The sequence below is a fragment of the Salvia splendens genome, chromosome 16 (assembly GCF_004379255.2).
Source record: "Salvia splendens isolate huo1 chromosome 16, SspV2, whole genome shotgun sequence".
NCBI classification, from domain to species: domain Eukaryota; kingdom Viridiplantae; phylum Streptophyta; class Magnoliopsida; order Lamiales; family Lamiaceae; genus Salvia; species Salvia splendens.
Genome location: NC_056047.1, coordinates 1,245,088 through 1,268,882, shown reverse-complemented (window position 1 = coordinate 1,268,882; position 23,795 = coordinate 1,245,088). Strand labels below are relative to the sequence as shown.

The window sequence follows — 23,795 nt, the reverse complement described above, 5'->3', positions numbered from 1 at the left end:
GGGGCGGTGGGGGATAGGCGCGCCGGTCTATAGTGGGGCGACGGCCGGCGCACCTTAGCCCCCCGAGAAATTATTTTTTTTTTCGAAAATTTCTCCTATAAATACCACCCCTCCACCATCCATTTTCACTATTTTCACACACTCTCCATTCATTCACTATCTACACTTTCACTCTCTAAAAATGAAAAAATTAAAATAAAAATTGGTTATAAAATTCCGCTGATTTAAAAACAAAATGAAAAAATTAAAATGAAAATTGGTTATAAAATTTCGGGGCTATTGGAAGTGTCCGCCTATAGTGGCGGAAACAAAAAATAGGGCTGTGGACAAAAAATTGGGGCTGTGGATAAAAAAAAGGGGGCGGGGCTATTGGGGAAGGCCGCCTATAGTGGATGCTCCTAGTTTCTCTTTTTTTTTCAACTTCTGAGATACACCGTGACATCGTTTCTGACAGGGGTTAAGTTCCTATCAAGAGGTTTGTAGAGCACATGAAGATTGAACGGAGCTAAATAGATAATTTCCTAGTTAAAGTACTAGGGTTTTTGGAACAAGAATGAGAATAGAAGTTTATTTCATACTCCCTCCGTCCCAATAAATATGCAACATTTGGTTTTCGGCACATGATTTTATGCAGTGTTGTTTTGTGAGTTACTGAAGAGAGAGTAAAGTAAGAGAGAAGAAAAAGTAGAGATACTGTTGTTTCTATTTTACGAAACATTTCATTTTTATTGGGAAAACCTAAAAAGGAAAACGTTTCATTTGACAGAGGGAGTATTTCTCAATGAATATCAAAGTCTAAACACAACTCATATTTATAAGCATTAACCCTATGCGATTAATTGTCTCTCAAGATATACCAAATATCTAAAGATATATTCCTATCTAAAAGGATCTTTATTACTTAAATGAGATCTTTGTATTTGGCAGACTTCACGATCTTGTATCGAAGTCGATCTCAGAGCATTCACTACGCGTCCCGCGCACGGCTCGCGTTCCATCCCGGAGGGACGGTTCCGCCGCGGGACGCGTTGCAACGTTCGTCCCGTCCCATAGCCCATCCCGTAGCCCGTATCCGCGAGACAAGGGACGCGCCTGCCCGTCACGCGCCCGGGCGACATGGCGCGCCCCCGATGCATGCGTGACGCCCACTCGCTGGCCCGCGAGTGGGCGTCGACACGGATGACGCAATAATTCATTTTAAAAAAAAAATCGATTTTTTAAAAAAAATCGAATTTTAATAAAAAAATTAGTTTTCAAACGGTAATGTACTCGAGGCCGTTGCCGACTACCAGCTTTGGATCTGGCACGCGTACTTCGGAGTCCCTGGCTCGAACAACGACGTAAACGTGCTCCACCAGTCCGATCTCTTTACCGAAGTTTTGGATGGTAAAGCGCCGGCCATCAACTTCGTCGCCAACAACCGGCTATATAAAATGGGGTACTATCTCGCCGACGGCATCTACCCAAAGTGGCCGACCTTCGTGAAGACGTGCAACAGGCCTGCGAACCCAAAGCAGACTCTTTTTGCGCAAAAGCAGGAGGCTGCTCGCAAGGATGTGGAGAGGGCGTTCGGGGTTCTCCAAGCGCGCTTCGACATCATCAAAGCCCCGGCTCGTTCGTGGTTCATGGAGAGCATGGTCGACATCATGTATACGTGCACAATCTTGCACAATATGATTGTCCGAGACGAAGGACCCGATGCGGGAAATTGGTTCGACCCCGAATCCCCCGGAAGCTCAACCGCAAGTAGTCCGCCGCGAAGTGGAGCGCATCCGTCTATACAAGAACGGTTGGCTATTCGGGCAAGGACACGCGACTCTAGCGCCCACACCCAACTCCAAGAGGATCTAATTGAGCACATTTGGGAAAACTTTGGCGGAGAAGATTAAATTATGTCATTTTTATTTTTTTAGAATTTTAATTATGTCTCTTTTTCTTTTTTTTTTTAAGTTTAAGTTGTAATGTTGTTTTAATTTTAATGAATTGTGTTTGTTTAAATTTAATTGGGTTGTAAAAAAAATAAAAAATGAAATTGAATGAATAGTAATTAAGGGACGGTTAAGGGACGGAGCGTTGCAGGTTCCGTCCCTTAGTTAAGGGAAGGAGGAAAAAAGGACAGTGGAACCCTCAAATAGTGGTCAAATAGTAGTTAAGGGACGATTTAAGGGACAGTATATAGACAGCGTAGTGGATGGTCTTATGGTTGTGGCTCTTCGCGTGAGTCTTGATGGAATGGGCTTGATGGAGTGATTGAGCTGCCTGGCAAAGAGCAGGGCGACTCGAGGTCCCTATCAGTCTCACAATTTTATTTAAATTCTATTCAATATATTTTTATAATTAGAGGTATATCTCATTAGTGACGTGGGTTCAGCAGTTTCAGTTCAAATTGTATTGTGTTCAACATGTAATTTTGAACATCATATATTTGTTGGGCAATAAATAATTATTGGGACTTGGAACATGTAATTTTTATAATTAGAGGTATATCTCATTAGTGACTACGGGTCGCGCCGGCGTCCCGCGACCCATCCCGACCCGTCCCATCCCGCGCCCCATGTAGCCGAGACAAGCGACGGGCCATCTCGCCACGCGCCTAGGCGACGTGGCGCGACCCGGCGTCGTGCGTGATGCCCACTCGCCGGCCCGCGAGTGGGCGTCGTCACGTGCTGACGCAATAAATCAATTTTTTCTTAAAAAAATCAAATTTAAAAAAAATACTTTTTATTTATAAAAATTGATTTTGTATTTAAAAACAATTTTTACAAATAAATAAATACAAGAAATTCGTAATAGCCCACATATATTTGATGAGCTTGCGAATTTATGAAACTCATTCTTGGTTGCTTCTCTTTTATAGAGACAACCTTGAATGTTTTATGTTCCACTTTCGATGTGGGACAAAGTCATTCTTGGTTGCTTCTCTTTTATAGAGACAACTTTGAATGTTTTTTGTTCCACTTTCGATGTGGGACAAAATAATTCATGGTTGCTTCTCTTTTATAGAGACAACTTTGAATGTTTTATGTTCCACTTTCGATGTGGGACAAAATAATTCATGGTTGCTTCTCTTTTATAGAGACAACCTTGAATGTTTTATGTTCAACTTTCAATGTGGGACAATGTCATTCTTGGTTTCTTCTCTTTTATAGAGACAACCTTGAATGTTTTACGTTTCACTTTCGATGTGGGACAAAGTCATTCTTGGTTACTTCTATTTTATAGAGACAACCTTGAATGTTTTATGTTTCACTTTCGATGTGGGACAAAGTCATTCTTGGTTGAATCTCTTTTATAGAGACAACCTTAAATGTTTTATGTTTCACTTTCGATGTGGGACAAAGTCATTCTTGGTTGCTTCTCTTTTATAGAGACAACCTTGAATGTTTTATGTTTCACTTTCAATGTGAGATAAAATCATTCTTGGTTGTTCTTCTTTTATAGAGAAAAGAGAAACAACCAAGAATGATTTTGTCTCACATCGAAAGTGAAACATAAAACATTCAAGGATGTCCATATAAAATTGTATTTTAAATTATGTCATTTTTATTTTTTTAAGATTTTAATTATGTTTTTTTAAAAAAAATTAAGTTGTATTTTTATTTTATGCTGCAATGTTATTTTAATTTAAATGAAGTGTGTTTGTTTTAATTGAATTGGGTTGGAAAAAAAAATAAAAAATGAAATTGAATGAATAGTAATTAAGGGACGAAATAAGGAACGGTTTCCGTCCCTTAGTTAAGGGACGGAGCGTTGCAGGTTCCGTCCCTTAGTTAAGGGATGGAGGAATAAAGTACAGTGGAGCCCTCAAATAGTGGTCAAATAGTAGTTAAGGGACGGTTTAAGGAACGGTATAGAGACATCGTAGTGGATGGCCTTAACCCCATGAGCTATCGTTTTTTCCTTCTCTTTATTATGTTAACTCTATTAGTTTATCATTTTTATATGGATAATATACTATTAAGCTTAACTTACATAGTACAAAGCTCAAATGACGATAAATAATTGAAATAAATTACTGTTAAACAATTGGACTTTTTAATTTGATTGAAGCATAATTATAGTATAATAATACAATGAGAAACAACAATATTAAGATAGAACTTCCAAAATAATGTTAAAATTATAGAATATACGAAATTTTATATATTAGTTAACAATAAAGTCTCATTATTTGATCCACATGAATATGCAATTGTACTCTGACTAGCATAAAATGTCTTTTACTATATAAAAAAAATTAGAAGTTAATAACGCATGTCGAGTATAGTATGTTTCATTTATTTGAAGATGGTAGTATATGTGTTTATTATAGCAAAAGAATATAGGTGTGACACGTGGAATCTTATTACTGGTGGCTGGAATAGGCGTTGATTGGGTGTATTCTAGCTAAAATTTTCCTTGTTGGTTAAGACTCAATTGCCCTTGTATTTTTCTACTTGCAACAAAGTTCAAGAACAGAACATACATTTGTCAAATCATAGAGAAAAGAGTTCTAAAAAAGTAGAATGGTGGAAGCAGCTTTCTCTCACACACACACTCTACAAAAGAAATGGTTGACTACTAGGCTAAAAGTATACATTTAATTTCACAAAAAAAATTGGCACATTGGTCGATTGTGAAAGAAAATGTGGAGGTAAAAATTGGACTATTTATTGCATCAGGAGTACATATCATATTTTTGAAGGATACACATTTGATTGAGTTTTTTTAGTGAAAAGAATCTGAAACTATATTACTCCATCCGTCTCTCAAAAGAATCAGAAACTATATTACTCCCTCCGTCTCACTCTATGTACGAAAAAAACAGTTATATTGCACGGTGTTTAGGGATAGTTTTGAATACAATATAGAGCTTACCGATTTCAATTCGGGTTATTGAAGAAAATGGTATTTAGGGATAGATTTGAATACAATTTTGTAAACTGTGATATGCTCGGTGCTTAAAGATAGTTGTGAACTCAATTTTGTAGAAGATCCATCTGCAGGTAATGCTAATAGAGAAGATGCAAAGAAGCCAAAAGAAAGAGATTCAAAATCCCCATAGCAAGTCCTCTGAATGCAACACGAACTACAGCGAAAGCTTGCACCAACGGGAATTGAATAGCAATCTCCAAGTCCTAAACAGCACACATACCTTATATACAGTAATGTGATCTTGGTAGTAGTCATCCCCATGCCATGGAGCACGCATAATTCACCACCAATTTACTATCAAAACCGAAGTTCTGTGATGCAAAAACACACGGCTAAATACCATGATGAAGCGTTCTACATTTCAAGCAAAGAAATTGAAACATACGATGACTCAATGAACAATTCCATCCATTATCTGGGAGAGGTTAATTTTAAAGTTCTAAACGACAAAATAACTCAGTTTCAAAGAATTTGAGCATAAAGCAAGTAGTTTAACAGTAGTTAAAAATTATTTCAAGCAAACATGAGATACAGCCATCAATGTAGATAGCTTATATGGTTAGATCAAGTCTCCTAGCATACCTCTAATTAGAGAAAATCGTTGCGTTTTAATGACTTAAAAGGATTGAATCTGAGCAACAATAACAGAGTAAGCTAAATCTTGGACAGAAAAATAGAGCTATTAGAATTTTCTGTAATTAATGAAAAGTTCATCAGCCTAAACACAGGAAAAACAAACATTAAAGCACACAGCAACTGCAACTTACATTATATAGGTCCGTGACTAGCTCATCAGGATTTGGTGAGAAGGCGCTGTTGAGATACACAAACTAAGAGAAAAATATGAAACTTAGTGACATTATGAAAAGGGGATAATATAAAATGGCTAACACAAACAAAGTTATTATTCATGCCATATTCATTAAAAAATTAAATATAAACGTTATTTCAGCCTGACTTACGAAACGCCCATTAAGCCATTGAAAAAATCACTTCAATCAAATGATTGTATCTTGTCATGTAATCAGGTTTAATGTTATTGACTGTGTTATCCAATAACATGATGAATGAGTGATATTAGAAGCTAAGCACACAACAATACTAACCAGTTATTGTGAAGTACACAAATATGTTAAGGAAGAAAATGAAATGAATAACAGTGACTCAAACCATAAAAAAAACAAAACAATTTTATCTTATCCAAATGGCTAAAAACCAACATTTACACCTATAAAGTAACTTACTAATGTCTCCCTGTGAAGTTGACGGCGAAGAAAATCGATCACTTTTATGAACTTCTCATCTCCACCAATCTGGATTGCAAAATTCATAATATAGCGATCAATATCCAAAATCAACAAAATTCAAACAGTTTTCCCTAAGAAGCCCTATCACAAGCATAATAAACATTCAGAGTTTCCTTCACATTACATCAATTTAAAGGTATCAGAGATTGGGGAATACAATTTCATCGACCCCTTTGATGCTTCGAATCACCTCATTTTCAAACAGTTGTAATTAATCAGGAATCCAAATTGAATCGCATATCAACAATGATCCATAATTAGACTAGGTGAACTCTAAAGTTCACTAAAATACTCATCTCTAACAACTTAAAGCAGCTGAATATGCAATTCAGAATCACAGACTCAACATATAGGAAAATTTTTATTAGTGTATATCACGAAATTAAGAGGTAAATTACCTTGATCATGATTTAACTACTGCAAAATATCGAAATTTAAGTATCAATAGATATCTGAAGAGCATATGATCATGATTGGCGGCTTGCACCAGCGATTGATTGATTGAATTTGAATGAAAAAAAGGAAAACAACAATATTTATAGGTATACAAACCTTTTTGAGTCTCCGAAGCCATAACCCGTAAGCTGCAATGCCAAAATGTATTGAAAATGTATTGTTTGAACTTTTAATTTCACTTTTACTCGACGGTGCGTTTGCTGCAGTTTTATGCGGTTTGACTAGAGACCGGCATTGCCAAATTTTCAATAAAAGTGCCTCATTTTTATTATACTTTAAAATGGATTAATCAGGTTAAATATGTTACAAGTCAAACATAGATTTTATTTTTTTGTAATAATAATAATTATACTGAATTTAATAATTACCATAATAATTAAATTGAATATATAGTATAGTTATTAAAAATAAAACGGAATAATAGATTATAAACTGACTAAAATAGTAAAATGAATCACTACTTTGAAATAGCCGAGTCTTTTTTTTCTTTTTCACAAAATATTTAAAACTATGACTGAATTTTGTTTTGAAGGGATGAGTTTTTTTTTTATTTATGAAAAGATAATCAAGAATGATTTCGACGCACTCAAGTGAACCACAAGATGATGATCACAAATAGGCCCAAAAAATGCACTCTTACTAACTGAAATCAATCATACTATATTACTATGGAAAGATATGTACATAACAGAATCCTGCAAATTCACGAGTGTCCAAAGCAAACTTGAATCATGGCAAAATTCACCATTTTATTTAACTTCGAAAAAAGATGGTAAACACTTAAATTACTATATATAGATAGATAGATAGATATATCTTCCAAGAAGCTATTTGTTGATTTGGTTATGCTACCAAGCACAAGGCAAGCCCACCGCTGCAACAAGATAAAGCAGTGTTAATATGGCACATCTACAAAAGTACTCCCTCTATTCCATGTTAATAGAGTCATTTTTCTATTTTGGGAAGTTCCAAGTTAATTGTGTCATTTCTATTTTTGGTAAAAAGTCATTCTCACTTTTACTTTATTCTCTTTCATCTCTCTTACTTTATCCACCAAACATTTAACACACTATTCTTAAACTCCGTGCCGAAAAGAAATGCCTTTATTAACAAGGAACGGAGGGAGTACTATACTAATCATGAACATAATCTCATAGGCGTCGCAGCAATTTAAGACTCTTGCAGAGAAATAAACTTACCGAGCCATGAGATTGCAAAAGTGCTGGTGGTGAAGCGAGAGAGCACTGCAGAAAAACGTAACATTGACAAGGGATGATCAAAAAAATCAAAGACGAAAAAGAACTTTCCCATTTTTCCTTGTATGAACCGCTAGACATGTTGGAAGGAGAGGAGAGACGAGGAGAAGAGAGAGGATGAGAAATAAAAAAAAAGCTGTAGAGCAAACCAAAAACAATATATGCTACCAAAGAGTCAAGGCATAAGTTTTGCGTTCAACTTGTTACAAAATACTCACTCTATCCCATACAAAGCGACACATTTCTTGTTCCGCATAAGATTTTACGCAGTGTTGTTTAATGTGTTAAGTGAAGAGAGACTAAGTAGGAGAGAGAGTGATGTTTTCTTTTTTTTGAAATATGTAACTTTGAGTGGGGCGGGGAAGTATAAAACAGCAATAATTATCAGTAAACATAGAAGGTCACAAATTCAACTTGTAATCAAATATATAAGAGAACATCATGCATCTATATATCTGAGGGGAGATACCTTCAGAATCTAGTATTCTGCTGCAGCATTTGGGGCACAGCAGACTGCGAAACTAACTGCTCAGAGCTTGGAGAAGGTCTTATCATATGGTTTTGACCAACTTGATTTCCTGATCCCTGCCTGACCATCTGCTTAGCTCCACTATTTGTCTCAGATTGTACGGGTTCAGTCAAGGTACGAATCTAATGATAAATTTCTTGATTAGCTCGACTCGTTGAGGGAGGAATGGGGAGAAAGTAGATGCAAAACAGAGAGAGCTTACCACATCCATACGCTTTTTGTGGGCATCAGTAGGGGGCTGCATGTAATTTCATGTCGGTTTCAGTATAAAGGATATGTATTTTTCTAATGCAAAGTTCATCAAACAACCGGAAAACATTTCTGTGTAACTAATAGATTGTTGCTAATTCCATTGTGGCAAATAACAACTAAATTAAAGAATTTTATATACTATTGAATTAAAAATAACTAAGAATGCATACAAAATCAGAAAATACTACTACTACTACTACTTTATAAAGACAGAACCATTCTTACATTTTCAGTACTTTGTTTTTTCTCCTCGCTCGAATACCCAGGAATGGTCAGTTTCCAGTTTTTCTCTGCAAATAATTCATTCAGTCAGTACAAAATATACTACACAACACAAAATGAGAAAAATGTGGTCATTCTGTGCTGATAGACATTTTATGGGGTATTTGGTTTATAGACAGTAAATCCTTGATAAGTTTCCTGACTTGCATTTAAATTGGAACGATATTTGGTACCACTCTTGGTTGTAAATATGCAAAAGTCAAAAGGACAGTTCGATCCACCTTTTACTCGTGTGAGGTATAATGTAAAGTTGGACCGAAAATAGTTGATTTTTTTTTTTAAACGGAGAAAATTTATGTTCTGCTTGAAGAAGAGAAATAACAGCACCAACCTAAATGCAGCAAGACATCCTTGGCCTCCAACGTTGAAGATTTGCGATGCTTTGCCAAGGTGCATGCAAATGTAGTAACCTGCATAGTATAAGATATGTTAGACATCAAAAAGGAGAGTGCACATTTACTGGTCAAGAGAAGAAATCATCCATATTACTAAAATATAATCAATAGTCGTATATACATTGGAATTTCAAGAAATCGGCAACTGGCATAATAATTAGCTTGAAAGGTGATAACGATTTACATCCTCAAGTAGCAGCATCTGCTTAAAGAAATAGCGAGATACAGAGCTGACAATTCCAAATAACCTCTGTCTAACATGGTATAACCTCCTGCAGTCCTGCTACTTAAATTCACATTAGATGTGCAACCAAGATTCAAGATAATCTCGAGGTAACTGCCCAACAGTGCAAAAAAAAAAGAAAATAAGGAAAGAAATTCAAGCAGGCACAATACCAAAAAAAAAAAACAACGTGGATACAACTGTACTAAGCACACAATTAAAGCAAAATGCAATATCATCAAAGATTGAGACACGCAAAGACGAAGCAGATTGCAGACACGCAAAGACGATGCAATAACCGCAAAAATTCACTCTTATGCAGATTGCAGGTTATGGTGAGCCTCACCGAATCAATAAAGTTATCAGCAATCTCTAACAGAAGCTCTTCGACTTCAGGGTCCAGTTTCCCATTGAAATCCAACTGCAACAAGTGAACAAACAGAAGTACTAATCAATCCACACATAATCGTTACCCATTTCTCTTAAAAAATTAAAAAAGTCAGCAGAAACTGTTTGATATGTATCAAATCCTGCCCTAATCTAATCATAAATCAGTAGCAAACAGATTGAAGAAATTCCAAATCATCAAAATAATATAACACCAAACTGAGTCTTGTGATCAGAAAATCATAATTTGTGAGGGGCAAAAGGAGTACTAAAAGAGAAAATTCACAAACCTGTGACACTAAATCTTGTATCTTTCTCTTCCCAAGAAGTTGATTACCAGCTTCTGTGCCATGGCTTGAACTTCCACCTGGTGTAGTTGCTCCTGATCCAGTGGCATCAGGCTGTGATCCAGTCAAACTCACCAATTTCTGCCCTCCCGGTCCAGCGATTCTCGGTGACTGCTGCTGATGGAAAAGCTGCTGTTGTGGAGGCTGCTGCGGCTGCTGCATTGGCGACTGCAGCTGTTGCTGTTGTTTCTGCTGATGCATCTGTGACTGGGCCTGCGTTTGCTGTTGTACTATTTGAGACAACTGCTGTTGTTGTTGCATGAGCAGCTGTTGTTGAAGACGATATGAAGAAGTGTTGGGGGAGGATATTGCTGGCATTTGCTTTAACCACTGCTGTTGAGATATAGCATTCTGCATCATACCCGGTTGTCCATTTTGAGCCAGCCCAGCAATTTGCGCGTTCATAAATGACGTCCTTGCAATATTCTGCCCCTGCAATTTCTTAGAAATCCAATCATTAAATTCCAACCATAAAAGAAAAGTATAACGACATAAAGAGAGCAAGCGAAATTCAACTTGTAATTTACTTATTTCAACGGACTGACATCATCAATTTAGGACAACCCCTTAAATTCCTCAGAAAAAGTTCATAAAACGAAAATAGGCTTGGTAGCAACGCTTATTTAGAGCATATATCATTTATTGCAGGCGCTCATTTATAGAAAGTAGATCAAATTTTCCGTTGACATTAATATTTTATTTCATGAAGAACTAATTGAAATGTATAAATGTGTCTTGAAAGAAGATTTGTGGAGAAGAAATTAAAAGAGTATTGAAAATCTGATGTTTTTGGAAAACCGTATATTTATGCTCATCCATTCCTAATCTTTGAGCAATTATTTATGAAACATTTGGTGATAGATTCAAATAATGTTTCTAATTATGCTCATCTATGTGACCAAAAAAGACAATCTTCATATTTGCTTTGAGAGGTGAATATTTTAATGTATTCAATTAGTCAAGCAGGCAAACTAAAATAAATCTTGAGTATTTCTTCACAAGAAAGTAGCAAAATGTTTCCAGTTAAGTTAATCTATTAAGGAATAGAGGTGAATCATTCTTTGCAAAATAAGTGAACCGGGAAAACACAATCAGGCACAAAATAAAAGACAATTATAAACACATCAGAGGCGATAAACTTAACCACTCGAGATTCGCATAACCAATATTTACTAGTCAAACGGAGATATGCCTTATACATTACATGCCAAAGTACATAACAAACAACATTAATAGAAGAAATTGGAAAACAAAAAAAATCAGGCAACTTTGAAGCTAAACCTTTTAATTGTATGCCATAGATCAACATTTCCGATTACAATCAAGATTATCAAGTACACCAATACCAATTCAACCACATCAATAAGAATACAGACACATTTTTCCCTTTAAAGGAAGTGTTAAGGGCTAGCAGTGAAAATTCCATAAATAACCATTATATTTTAGAATGTGTACATTCAGCATAATTTACATGTCAATTCAAGGTTACATATTACATAATCAATTTTGCCTCAATAGTCAATCAAACTCTTACACACGAGACAGGCACACACATTAAACCTCGAGGATAGATAAGATTGACTTAGTAACTTATACCTGGCCAGTAGTAAGTGCATTTTGCTGAGAAAGATGCTGCCTTAGTTGGCTTGCCGTCATTCTCTGCTGGGCGTAAGCAAGTGTGCTATTTGGTCTTAGTTGAGAAGCCAGATTAATTGACCCCATCATTCCCATTGCTTGCATTCCTGGCAATGACTGCCCAGGAGAATTACCCTGGTGGAACTGAGACCCTTGCATGAACCCCGCCTTCTGACGTGGCTGCACTCAAAACACCAGGTTGCTCAAAAACTCATCATAAAATCCCATAAAAGAAAATCGAAAAGGTACTCAAATGGGTTAAATCTCTATGTTAACAAGATCTTACATAAATAATGCTGATACCAATAAAATATGGTTGGTGGGCACAAACCAAGTTCAGTTATCCACAACCAATTCGTGAAACACTACAGCTAGAATAAGCCTAAATTGTACATCGGCAAACATAAAACAAATATTAAATCCCCTCTAGAAACTTGTAAGTTGATAAAAATCAACAATTCCATATCTGGTCAAAAGAAAAAAACTCCAAAGCACAAATAAAAAAATGTAATTGAGCAATTATTCATATATCCAAGAGATAAATGTATATACATGACTAGATCAAATCATGATCACATAAATGGTCCCACATAACAGAAAAGAAATGGGAGAGCTACATGCACAGATCACCGTTTGAACATGTTAACACATAATCATGCAATCATAGACCTTCACACAATCAAGAGATCAAAGTTCACAACATACACACAAATAGATCATTTCTTTCCAGAAAATCATAAATCACTATCTCTCTTACTCCGTACCGAATTCAAAAACTGATTTTGCAAATTAAACTGGGCTGCTTGACCAGATAGCATTGGCAAATGCCCAGTCTGCCCCATCAGAGCAGACCTCGACAAATTCCCACCAGCCATCTGCCCCATTTGTGATTGCTGCAATTGGCCCTGCCCCATTTGCTGCTGCTGCTGCTGCATCGAGCCCTGTCCTCCTAGTTGCTGCTGCAACTGACTCTGTTGCCCGACTTGCTGCTGCAGTTGACTTTGCTGGCCGATCTGCTGTAACTGATTCTGTTGCCCAATTTGCTGCTGCTGCTGCTGCAACTGGTTTTGCTGCCCCAGCTGCTGTTGCAACTGATTTTGCTGCCCTAACTGCTGCTGCAACTGGTTTTGCCCCATTTGCTGTTGCAATTGGCTCTGTTGCCCCATTTGCTGCTGCATTTGGCTTGGCTGCCCGATTTGTTGCTGCAATTGGCTTTGTTGCCCCATCTTCTGTTGCTGCTGCTGGCTGCTATTGCCTCCATTGATACCAACACTACTGCTCTGCTGCTGTTGCTGCGTCACGCTCATTCCACCAAAATTCATCTGACCGTAAATTGCCGACGAATTCTGCTGTTGTTGGTGCTGTTGTCTCATCATTCCTAACTGACTATTAATACTACCACTTTGCTGCATCTGATTAAGCCTAGCTATCGAAGGATTCCTTTGCATACCCTGAAAATTCGAAACTCCTATCAAATTGCTACCGCCACTACCGCCATTGACGCTGCTGTTGTTGCCCTGCTGCTGCATTATCTGCTGCTGTAGCTGCTGCAATTGCTGCTGCTGCGGCTGCTGCTGTTGTTGTACCAATTGCTGCTGCGATTGTACCAATTGCTGCTGCTGCGATTGCATCAGTTGCTGCTGCTGCTGTTGGTGGTCGAGCGACGGAGATGGGGATTGCAGCGGCTGTAATTGCTGCGAATTAGAAGGAGGTTCAATCATGGCGGGGCTCTGCTGCACTGGTAAGGGTTTCGGTGGGGAAGACGATGACGGCGAATTTTCCGCCATCTTCGCCAAGAATCAATCTGAATTGCTTCTCCGGATTGATCGCAATCAAATGGAACTTTAATTCATGAATTTTGTTGAAGGCATTTTCTTCGCTTTGTTCAATTCGATCAGAAGAAAAAAGGAAGCATACACTCAACTCTATGCCTTTTATACATACAGATATTCTCATAGTATTTGTTAATTTTCTAAAATTATTAAATTATGGATAATTATTTTTGAATTATAAAAGAAACACAAATTTAAACATCCGGAGTTATAAATCGTGTTAAGAATTCAGTTCATCGATCATGAATTGAAATAATAGATCGAATAAGCCAATTATTTTATTTTATTTTATTTTATTTTATTTTATTTTATTTTATTTTGTCTCAATCTTTAAGTTTATTTAATTAATCTATTATTTAGAATTTAACTCCAATAGTAGAATCATAACATAATGTTTAAAATTTTATCTTAATCTTTAAAATCTAATTAAGAATTCAATCATTGTTTCGACCAAAATCTAAAGTATTATCCCAAACTTAGGTCTAACTATTATCCGAAAATGATTGATTGGATTGAAAATATTACTTTATGATAGAATTAGTAAACTGAAATATCTAAGATAGTTGTAGTAATTAATACAAGAGTCTAGAATTCTACATAGTAAATCATTCCTACTATACAAGAAAACTGTTCAGGATTTTTCTAACTATACAACATGAGGGTTCAAGATTCTCATTGTTTCCATGGCTACAAATACAATGCCTCCATCCCATTCACATGCTATGCAAATCAGTCACCCCGATCGCTCTAGAGCAAGGTTGTGGTCGAGGGATTTGCATAGAAATGGACTCAACATATCAACTTCGGTTTTTTGCATTTGCCACCAAGAAGATTGGCCAGAATGGAGGGAGGCTGAGACAATGTCATCTGCTGCATTTTTCGGGGAGTTATGTAGTTATCCAGAATCATCATCTGTAACAGCTGTCTGCAGCTCTGCAAGACGTTTCAGTTATGCCATTAGCAATAAATTACGGAGAAATGAAGTGAATTAAGGAAAGTTGACAGCGATTACAGCAAGCTGCGTTCTACAGGAAAGGCAGTTTAGGAATCTGAGTAGCTTGATCTTAAACTATTGGTGATTGAAGGCATTAAATTAAGAGAAATGCAGCGAATTAAGGAAGTCGAGAATAAATATATGGAAGTTCAGGAATCTGTATCTTGATCGTAGACTATGGTGACTGGTAAAACCAACTTCATGAGGTAAATAGAATTAGAATTTCCAGCAGGGCTTTTATTTCTCGAAAGCCTTTCAACCGCAGATAAAAACGATCTAGTTCTGTGAAATATGGTGATTGGGATGAAAACTGTATTTTTTAGATACTAAAATTGAGGACAAGAATGAATAGTTGAAAGTTCTAAACCATAAAGCTTTCAAAATCTATTTTCATGATGTAATGTGCTTTTGTCTTTTGCTGAGAGAGAAGAAAGTTGCATACCTGAGGATTTAGACCTTGCATCTGATTTATGATTTCATCCTGTACATAAAGACAGAAGAATATAAGAAATTGCATCTCAAATTCCTTCCCAAGGGAACAGAAAAAAAAATCATACTAAAAAGCTGGTTGATTTGAATGCAACAGATGATTATGAATCTTTGAGAAGATTAAATATAATAAGCTTCAATGAAAAAAGATAGCAGACCTCTAATATACCTGGATTTAGCATGACAATACCAAGAACACGGCGAAGAAGCCTGTGGTATATACGCTCATTTATAGTACCATCTCCATTCACCCATGGCAACAGAGGTCTACTTATAAGATTTGAACGAATACGAAAGCATTCAAGATTTTCTACCCTAGTCACTTTGGTTGAAGCAACTTCAGAATGTTGATGGCTTGTAATCTTGGTCCCTGCTAATACTTCTGAGGGACAATTTGTGGGATCTTGAGGACGATTTAAAATGGTGACCCTATGTCCTTCATCATCATTTGTGTTGATTGTGCTCTCTAAAGAGGCCAAATCTTCCATTGGATCATCAAGATTAAGTGGCGTAGGCCCATCCTTGGTTTTCCTTTCTGATTTGAGATGATGAGCAACACGATCATCTATATTGGTCAAGAAATATTTGGATCGATATAGAGAATCAACCACGTGAACTGAATTGTAAGCATTGACCTGCATTTAAGATGCCATGCGATAAAGCGTCAAAATCAAGAGTGATGCCCTTCCACTCTCAGATGAATATGACACAGAAAACCTGTGGAAGGAGGTTCGAAAGCAAAATCTTTTAGGATAATGAATGGGCAAGAAAAGCAAACCTTTAACGCTAGCCCAAATGCTTCAAGCACCTCAATTGTAACTTCCAATATTTTGTTGTCTGGAAAGGATAGTGATGGTTTCAGTTTAATGGAAATTTTGCAATAAAGGGTAAATTATGTAAAAGAAATACCAATCTCTGGAAAGTATCCAAGAGTAAAAGTACATACCCTTAATGTTCAGAACTTTGTGGATCTCTTTCATGCTCAAACCATTGTCACCAGACTTCTGAATGGCTGAATAGAGTGTTCTGAATAAGTCGGATTGAAGCAACGAACCATTTACTTCATAAGAACATGAAGAAAGTAGATGCTTCGCATAGCCCGCCATAGCTTCCCATGGAGACTCACTGAGCTGGAACGTGGGATGATTTATCTTCCCGGGGTCAATAATATCACTTACTTGCATGATCAGCAATGTCAGAAGGAAACAAACTTGAGGTAACATCCAAACCAGATGAAGTATTGCTCTGATCTTTTCCAGCAAGAAATGGGGTTGGATGCATGTTAACCTTTCTGAACGAGTCGATAGCCATTAATCTTGGAATTTTTTCTCGGTGAAAGCATAACTTTAGTCTGGGGAAACCTTTTTCTCTCCGAGAAGTTAACTCACTATCCCCGGGAAACATTTTTCTTAATTTTTTTGGTGATTCGCCATCAGGCTCGGTCGGCACTATCACTTTTACGTTTAGAAGCTCTAATATCTTCTGCCTCTCCAACCCCCTTCATTGGGTAGCATTGGAGTAATTGACTGTTCACCTGAAGATAGTAGAGCGCATAAAGAGAGAACTTCACCACACTGGAGATCAGATGGAACTTCAATACCCTCTTCAACTAAATCACTTTCTCTCTCATGAAGCCAGATAGCAAGCTTGGCAGCTCTGCTTCCAGTGTGCAGTGTCAGTGGGAAATTTGGATGACGTGATACTATGCAAGAAGTTCTGTGATCATTCAAATTGACCATTGCCACCACCAACCTGCATAAGGGAGATAAAAGACCGCTTTATTTTGTAGCCAAATACAGATCAGGATGAAACAGACCAGTGACAGCTAGAGAACTGCCATATAGTTCATTATCAGAGAGCAAACAAGTATAGAGTATTTAAGCCAATGAATATGTCGATAATATTAATAGCTTAATGAGCTAGCATAACTAAATAAGGGATCCTCTCACTCACATTATTGAATTATAGTCACTGAACTTATTCCCACCATTGCCTTCTATGACAATAGAGGCATCACAACTCTAAATCATAACTCATAACATTCATCCATATGGTGCTGGGTAACTACAATGAGAATTACATAATTCTACTTACCATAATTTTTTTCTCTCTCAAGTAATTAAAAGCAGCACAGAGGTCATGCTCAGAATAGCGACGTAGTGTTTGGCCAGCAAAGCCGCTGCTTCTGGAGCTTTCGATTTGCTTAGAAAGATCAGCTTAAATAGCTCCACAGCATTTGCAACTGCAACGGATTCATGCATCTGCCTCAAAATTTTTGCACCTTTAATTATATGCAAATGTTTTCTGAGACGTTGGGTGCTTACTCTGGCTACAATCCTCAATGTCCTGACCATGAGAAGAAGATCAAAATCAAACAGCAACAAAATATTGCACAAAAGGCCAGTAAGGAAAAGTTATGCAAAACCAGACAATGCTTCCACAACTAAGCTGGACATACAGTGATACAGACAAAGGTTTATCTGCATAATTGTAATAATATGTAGGACATATATATCAATTATGTCCGCTGAATAAATTATTTAGTGTGAAAGCATATTTCCAAAATCTATTTCTTAAAGCATGAGAGATATAAAACTTACATCATCCTCACTCATTTCCTGTTCTGGGAATGTTTCTCGAGCAGCATTCAGCTTAACCAATCTTTTGCATCTTAAGACATCATCCAATGCAACCTCAATAATGTCCTCATCAAAATTAGCCCATGTCTCAAGTATGGCAGCTTCTTCGGATGAAGGACCCCGAATCATCTCTTTAGAATCTGAGTGTATCAACAACTTGTCCTGGAACTTCTCAAGGTATTTTGCATATTGTTCTGAAAGATTAGTGCATAGTTTCATAACAGCCTCTCTCAAAGGGAAGAAACTATTTAGCAATGCCATTCTTCTTTTGCACGCATCAGGAGGTGCTGGAAGATTTCTAATTGACACCCAATCTGTACGGTGAAAATTTGCTCCCCGAGCAGCTCGGTGTGTAGCATATTCAATCACTAATTGCCTGTGAGAAAAATGTCAACAGGCTCCAGACATAAAAAATTATATTGGATAGAATGAAGCATGAATCAGCATACTGATAAGCAATTCACATATGGTAGTCTCAACTTAACAATTAAATAAAACAGAAATTGAGAAACTAACTATCTATTATTAGTAGCTGCTATTGAAATATAAACTTTACGAACATAAATTGCAGGTAAATCATGTCTGACGGTAAGATATAGGAGCACTCAAAATGATATGATCATAAGATTTATTAAAAAAAATAAAGACACAAATGAAAAGTGAAAACAGTTTACAACTTACATTTCTCCAGCTTCTGTGACCATGAGTACCCCGATAACAAAGTGCCTTTTTTATATCTGAGACTACCAGGACCTGCCAGCAGCACAACAGCAATAAAATGTAATAAGCATGAGATTATGCAGAGAAGTAGGTTTGTGCATTTTAGATGCTATATATTGCAGACCTTGCCCTCAGCTTCCTCAAGTTTATCACAGATGGTTTTCAATGCCGGTATAAAATCTTTGACAGATACATCCTCGGCCACAATTCCGTTAACCACTCCATCATTAGTTCCAGTGTGACCATCTGCACCCTCCCCGTCCATAAACATCCGATCTGTCCTAGTGATTTCAAGCCTCTGCTGAGAACCGAAATGCCTAGTATAACGGGCAAGATATAACATATTCGTGGACGCAATGTTACCATTCTTCCTAATAACAGACGGCTGCTTTGCCATCAATCCTCTGGTTTCAAGTGTCTTAAATTGGTAGGATAAGTTGTTAGCAGCAATATTTAATTCCTTAGTGAGATCATTCTGAGCAATCCCATGGTTCCTGTGCATAATAATAATGGATATTAACATCTTTAGCTATTTCAAACTAACCAAAAAACACAACTAAATCTAGTAGAATTCAATATCTCCAACTCATAGTTATGCTGCTCAGCAAACCAGCAAAATCAAAACAAACTACATGATCAAAAGCAATATCTATCATCAATCCCATCGCCCAGGCAAATTCTAGCTCACATTATCCAAATCTCGATAAACTGAAGCTCATCGAGCTACAGCGAGGCGTTCGAGAATCAGGCGTTGAATATCAGACGCTGACGACGATGAAGATTCCGGTATTCCAACATCGTAAAGTCCGAGAAAGCTTCTCCGCATAGCTTCAGGCGCCACGATTTTGACATCCATCGCCTCACACTCTTCAACCGTGTATTGAATTAAGGCCTCCGCAAGCATGGACAAAGCGCCGTCGCGCGCCACAAGCTTCAGCTCCGGTATCTCCGCCAGATTCTCCAGCACTGCCCGCTTAACGTTCGGGCAGATTGGGAGACCCCGGGCAGCGAGAGTTGGGCCGATTTTTGCCCACAGGTCGCTGAGATGGAGCCCCTCCGCCGCTCTGCAGCATATCTCTTCTAGTGCTGAGTTGACGACGGCGTCCATTCGGCGGCTGTTGATCAGTCACATTCACCTTTTAAATTTTACTGCTTGTATTTACTTTTTCTTTTGGCGGGGAATTGGGGTTTTTGCCGGCGTTCATTTCTGTGTTAATCAATCAGGTTTAGGGTTCGATTCTTTTTGGAGAAAAATAATTGATTATTTGAATTCGGATCGGGTCGGTTCAAAGCCGAACCCGAAGCGTTGTTAAATTTGCTAGCACTTTATGTAAGATGAAAAGTATAGTATAATTAGGAGTATGCATATGTTAATTATTTTATTTTATTCAATTAATGCAAAAAATATATATATTCACGATACAATATAAATAATCTACTGTATGATTCTGCTTCTCTAGTTCCAGAAAATTACATGTGGAGCTCGTTTGGCACGAGGTATAATGCTATATCTATCTATGACACTCGAATATCTTATTTGGTAGGAAATATATGATCTTTTATAAATTAAAATCCTACAAAATATATATCAATTTGCTCTTATTAATTATTTTTAATTAATTTTTCGCTCTAATTCTGCTGCATCAACTGTCGACTCAATTATTCAGTTGCCAACCATCATCTACACAGAGTATAGTTTGGTACGTTTGAATGGAGATACTAATAGATTCATGCTAGAGCTTTTTCTTTTGATAGTAATAGAGACAATATCAAAATTTCATTTCATTTTTGGTAATAATGTGTGTGTTTCATTGTGTGTGGATGAACAACATTTCCACCCAATTGCAAAAGGTTCCAAAGAGGGAAAAGATTGTAAAAGATTTTTGTTTTGAAAATGTATAATCAGATAATGTTCATGATGATATTATTTTTATTTTTTTTTCACACACACACAACATAGTTCGAGATACATTGGCAAGCGAACCAGCCTCTTCCAGCCCCTCGTGGTTACGTCCGAACTAGCCTCCTCTTGGCTCGTAAGTTGACTACCCTCAGGCCTCAGTCCCTCGTGGTCACATCCGAACTAGCCTCCTCTTGGCTCGTAAGTTGACTACCCTCAGCCCCCTCGTGGTCATGTTCATGATGATATTACAATTGCAAGATTTACACCAACTACCATGATAGATAGCTATAAGTATCCACAGACCACAGTCCTTTTATCCCAAGAAAAATGCTCATTCTAGCTAAAGATCAAGAAAATTCCCAAGAAATAAAGTTACACTAACCAGATTGTATTTGTATCACCTCAAGAATTAGATAAAAAAATCACCAGGCATTCTCAATTACCAGATCTTACTCTCTTCTGCCCACCTCTTCCATCAGACTTCGTCACCCCGGGCGACTCGCCCTCCGAGGAGGCCTCAATGGATTTGGCGAAGGAATTCGACAGATCGTTGTACAGATCAACCACCCTCCTGATGTTGTTGTTGAGCTCCCGAATCAGCCCCACATTCCGCGACAGGTTATCCGGGATCTTCGACTCGTGATTCTGGTTGATATCACTGATCAACACCCTGTTCTGGTCCAGAATGTTCTGCACTTGCACAAAACTTTTCTGGAACGTTTGAACGACCTTGCTCTCGATCTGTTGGCCGTTGGCAAGGCCAGAAAATACGTCGTCTTCCATAGCCCTTCGCCCTCAAAACGTATTACATCCACTGCAATTTTGCCGAGATCATACCAAATGCTACATTAGAAGGGAAATTCTTGAACTTTGAATTGCCACATAATTGTTCATCATCTTCTTCATTTATCCCTTTGTTTTTTCACAAAGTTAAAACACACGAATTCAACATAGATCAACAAATGTAGAGCAAGAAAATTCAGAAATAGTAGCTTCGATTTTCAGAAAATCCGTCTCTTTTCCTTCACTCAATTTCCATCGGAGCATACAAATTCGACACAAAAGGAAACCATAGATCAAATACAGAGCAAGAATCCTAATAAACAGTAGCTTCAATCTCCATTAAATTCATCTTTCCTTTCACACAAGTTCTACCAAAAGCTCATATATCTACAAACATAATCAAGTACTACAAAATTTCTTGTCTTCACAAATCCATGGACAAAAAGGTGAATTCAACAAGAACAAAAAGAGAAACCAAGGAAAAGGAGTAAAAAGAAAGCTGACTTCTTTTTCTTGATGAAATGACCTTTTCACAAAGTGCTTTTCTTCCACAAACAAAGCATTGACTCCTACAAGTCCCAAAACTCCTAAAACTCATAAATTCTACTCATCTAAATTCTGGTATTAATAGCATTAAATATGTACAAATCGTCACTTTGTTGATGAAGAATGAAAAGGTCTCTCTCGATATTAATTCGCGGGTTTAAAAGGGACCATTTGCAGAAAGTGCATTAAATATGGCAAAATTCCCTTACTAAGGTTGCTAACACAATAAATAGAATTCAAAACCACAAAGAGATCCAAAAATCCTCAACAATCAAAGAGAAAAAACATACAATTTTACCTTAATTGCAGTGAATTGCATCTAAACGGTCAAACAGAGATACAGTAAAAGCTTAAAACCACAGAAATGAGAAACCCCATATTTGATTAAATTAAGGGCAGAAAAAATTAAACAGAAGAAACAAAATTTCGCAGCAATTTCCAGCTGGTTTACCTAGAAATTTTGGACCATTATTGGAGAAGGAGGAGAATCAAGAGCAGCAAAAGGCACATGGATTGGGAAAAGACCCTGAAATCATGAAGCGGATTGAAAAGAGGAAAGAGAGTACTATTATTCAGTTACTTCGAGATTTGACGATTCACACACAGACACACAAAGGGGCCCTCTTTGTAGTTTTGTGGGGTTTGAGCTTTTTTATTCTCCCATGCTCTTTTCATGTTGAGGATTCATGGCAGATTATAAGGTTTTATTGTGTAATAATTAGCGATCTAATTATTTCATTAGTTTACTCTATAATTGGTGATTGATGGAATCGATAATTAGTAATTTGTCTACATTTGTTAAATCGAGATAATTTATGAAAATATGGAGTATTTTTTTACTATAAGAGCATCCACAATGGCGCCTAGCGCACCGCCTAGCCGAGCGCCGGCGCTAGGCGGTCGCTAGGCGAACCACTGCAGGAGCCGAAAACCGCCTAGCGGTTTTTCGGAAATGAATTTCGCCCAGCGCTAGGCGGTCAAAATCCGCTGGGCTATGCGCTGGGCGATCCGCTAGGCGCCATTGCAGCTCCCGGATCGTCCAGCGCATAGCCCAGCGGATTTTTTTTTTTAATTTTCAAAACACTATATATACGCGATTTGCACTTCATTTTCATTCGCACCACTTGTATTAACGAGTACTCTCTCTATCTTAATTTATGTACAAGATCAACACCGAGAAATGGATCTGAACAACGAGCCTAGTTCAGGGACGAGCGGTTCTCAAACTCCCCCAATCCCCTTTGGAGGCGGATGGAATCAGATGCCCGGGTACTACAACATGTACCCGTGGCAGCAGATGCTACCTGGGATGCCGACCGGAGGGAGTCCGCCGGGAGGATTGCCGGAAGGCGTGGAACCGAATCAGGGCTGCCGTCTCCCGATTTTCGGGCTTGTACACCAACTCCCTCCGCATGATGAGCAGTGGCCAAACGGAGGACGACTGCAGGAGGATAGCGGAGAAAGCCTTCCCCCAGCCCGGGTTGTATAAGGACTTCACCTACTGGAATTGCTATCTTGTGCTGAACGACTCCGAGAAATTCCGAGTAGGTGTCGACGCTGGCTGGCCGAAGAAGCAACGATTGAACTATACCGGGGATTTCAGCGGCAGCAGCGGTGGTTCCCACGACCTCCCCGAGACGGCCCAGGAGGTCCCGACCCCTCGTTCGTTCGGTCGCCGACCTCGCCCCGCTGGGCAAAAGCGGGCGCAACGGGAGGCGAGGGGGGCCGCCGGGGGTTCCCAGGAGGTCCAGTCGGCATCCCCCTTTGACCGCCAGTCTACAGAGGATCTCAAGTACTTCGCGCGTCAACAAACGCGCCAGATGATGGTGAAGACGTTAGCCGAATGGCGAGCAGCGACGGACCCCCAGGAGAAGAGATTTCTCTTCACATTGCTCGAGAGCATGAA

The 23,795-nt window shown here is 38.0% G+C and overlaps 2 protein-coding genes and 1 pseudogene across 8 annotated transcripts; all 3 read right to left on the bottom strand.

Moving 5' to 3' along the window:
• Window positions 1-7,317: 7,317 nt before the first annotated feature.
• Window positions 7,318-13,899, bottom strand: LOC121771651 (transcription initiation factor TFIID subunit 12b-like). Of its 6 annotated transcripts, none has more exons than XR_006044187.1 (11): window positions 12,748-13,898; window positions 11,945-12,163; window positions 10,292-10,789; window positions 9,961-10,035; window positions 9,576-9,671; window positions 9,328-9,406; window positions 8,940-9,004; window positions 8,665-8,700; window positions 8,403-8,584; window positions 7,877-8,006; window positions 7,318-7,551 (listed from the first exon to the last, which is right to left on the bottom strand). XR_006044187.1 is itself a non-coding variant. In XM_042168479.1 (11 exons), exons 1-9 carry the CDS (start codon window positions 13,768-13,770, stop codon window positions 8,405-8,407), a joined length of 2,271 nt encoding a protein of 756 aa, XP_042024413.1. In that variant the 5' UTR covers window positions 13,771-13,898; the 3' UTR covers window positions 7,318-7,551; window positions 7,877-7,921; window positions 8,403-8,404. The 6 variants fall into 6 exon arrangements, 5 of the variants coding, with proteins under 5 accessions (XP_042024413.1, XP_042024414.1, XP_042024416.1 ...); XM_042168479.1 differs by having other exon boundaries at window positions 7,877-7,921; XM_042168480.1 differs by having other exon boundaries at window positions 7,877-7,921; window positions 10,292-10,780; window positions 12,748-13,897.
• A 465-nt stretch (window positions 13,900-14,364) lies between these two features.
• On the bottom strand, window positions 14,365-19,476 carry LOC121771887 (annotated as a pseudogene).
• A 1,076-nt stretch (window positions 19,477-20,552) lies between these two features.
• LOC121769940 (protein ELF4-LIKE 4-like) lies at window positions 20,553-22,543 on the bottom strand. 2 transcript variants are annotated; one of them, XM_042166723.1, is made up of 3 exons: window positions 22,341-22,543; window positions 21,004-21,374; window positions 20,553-20,900 (listed from the first exon to the last, which is right to left on the bottom strand). In XM_042166723.1, the coding sequence occupies exons 2-3, from the start codon at window positions 21,341-21,343 to the stop codon at window positions 20,830-20,832; spliced, it is 411 nt and encodes a 136-aa protein (XP_042022657.1). In that variant the 5' UTR covers window positions 21,344-21,374; window positions 22,341-22,543; the 3' UTR covers window positions 20,553-20,829. The 2 variants fall into 2 exon arrangements, with proteins under 2 accessions (XP_042022657.1, XP_042022658.1); XM_042166724.1 differs by lacking the exon at window positions 22,341-22,543 and adding an exon at window positions 22,188-22,325.
• Window positions 22,544-23,795: the final 1,252 nt, after the last annotated feature.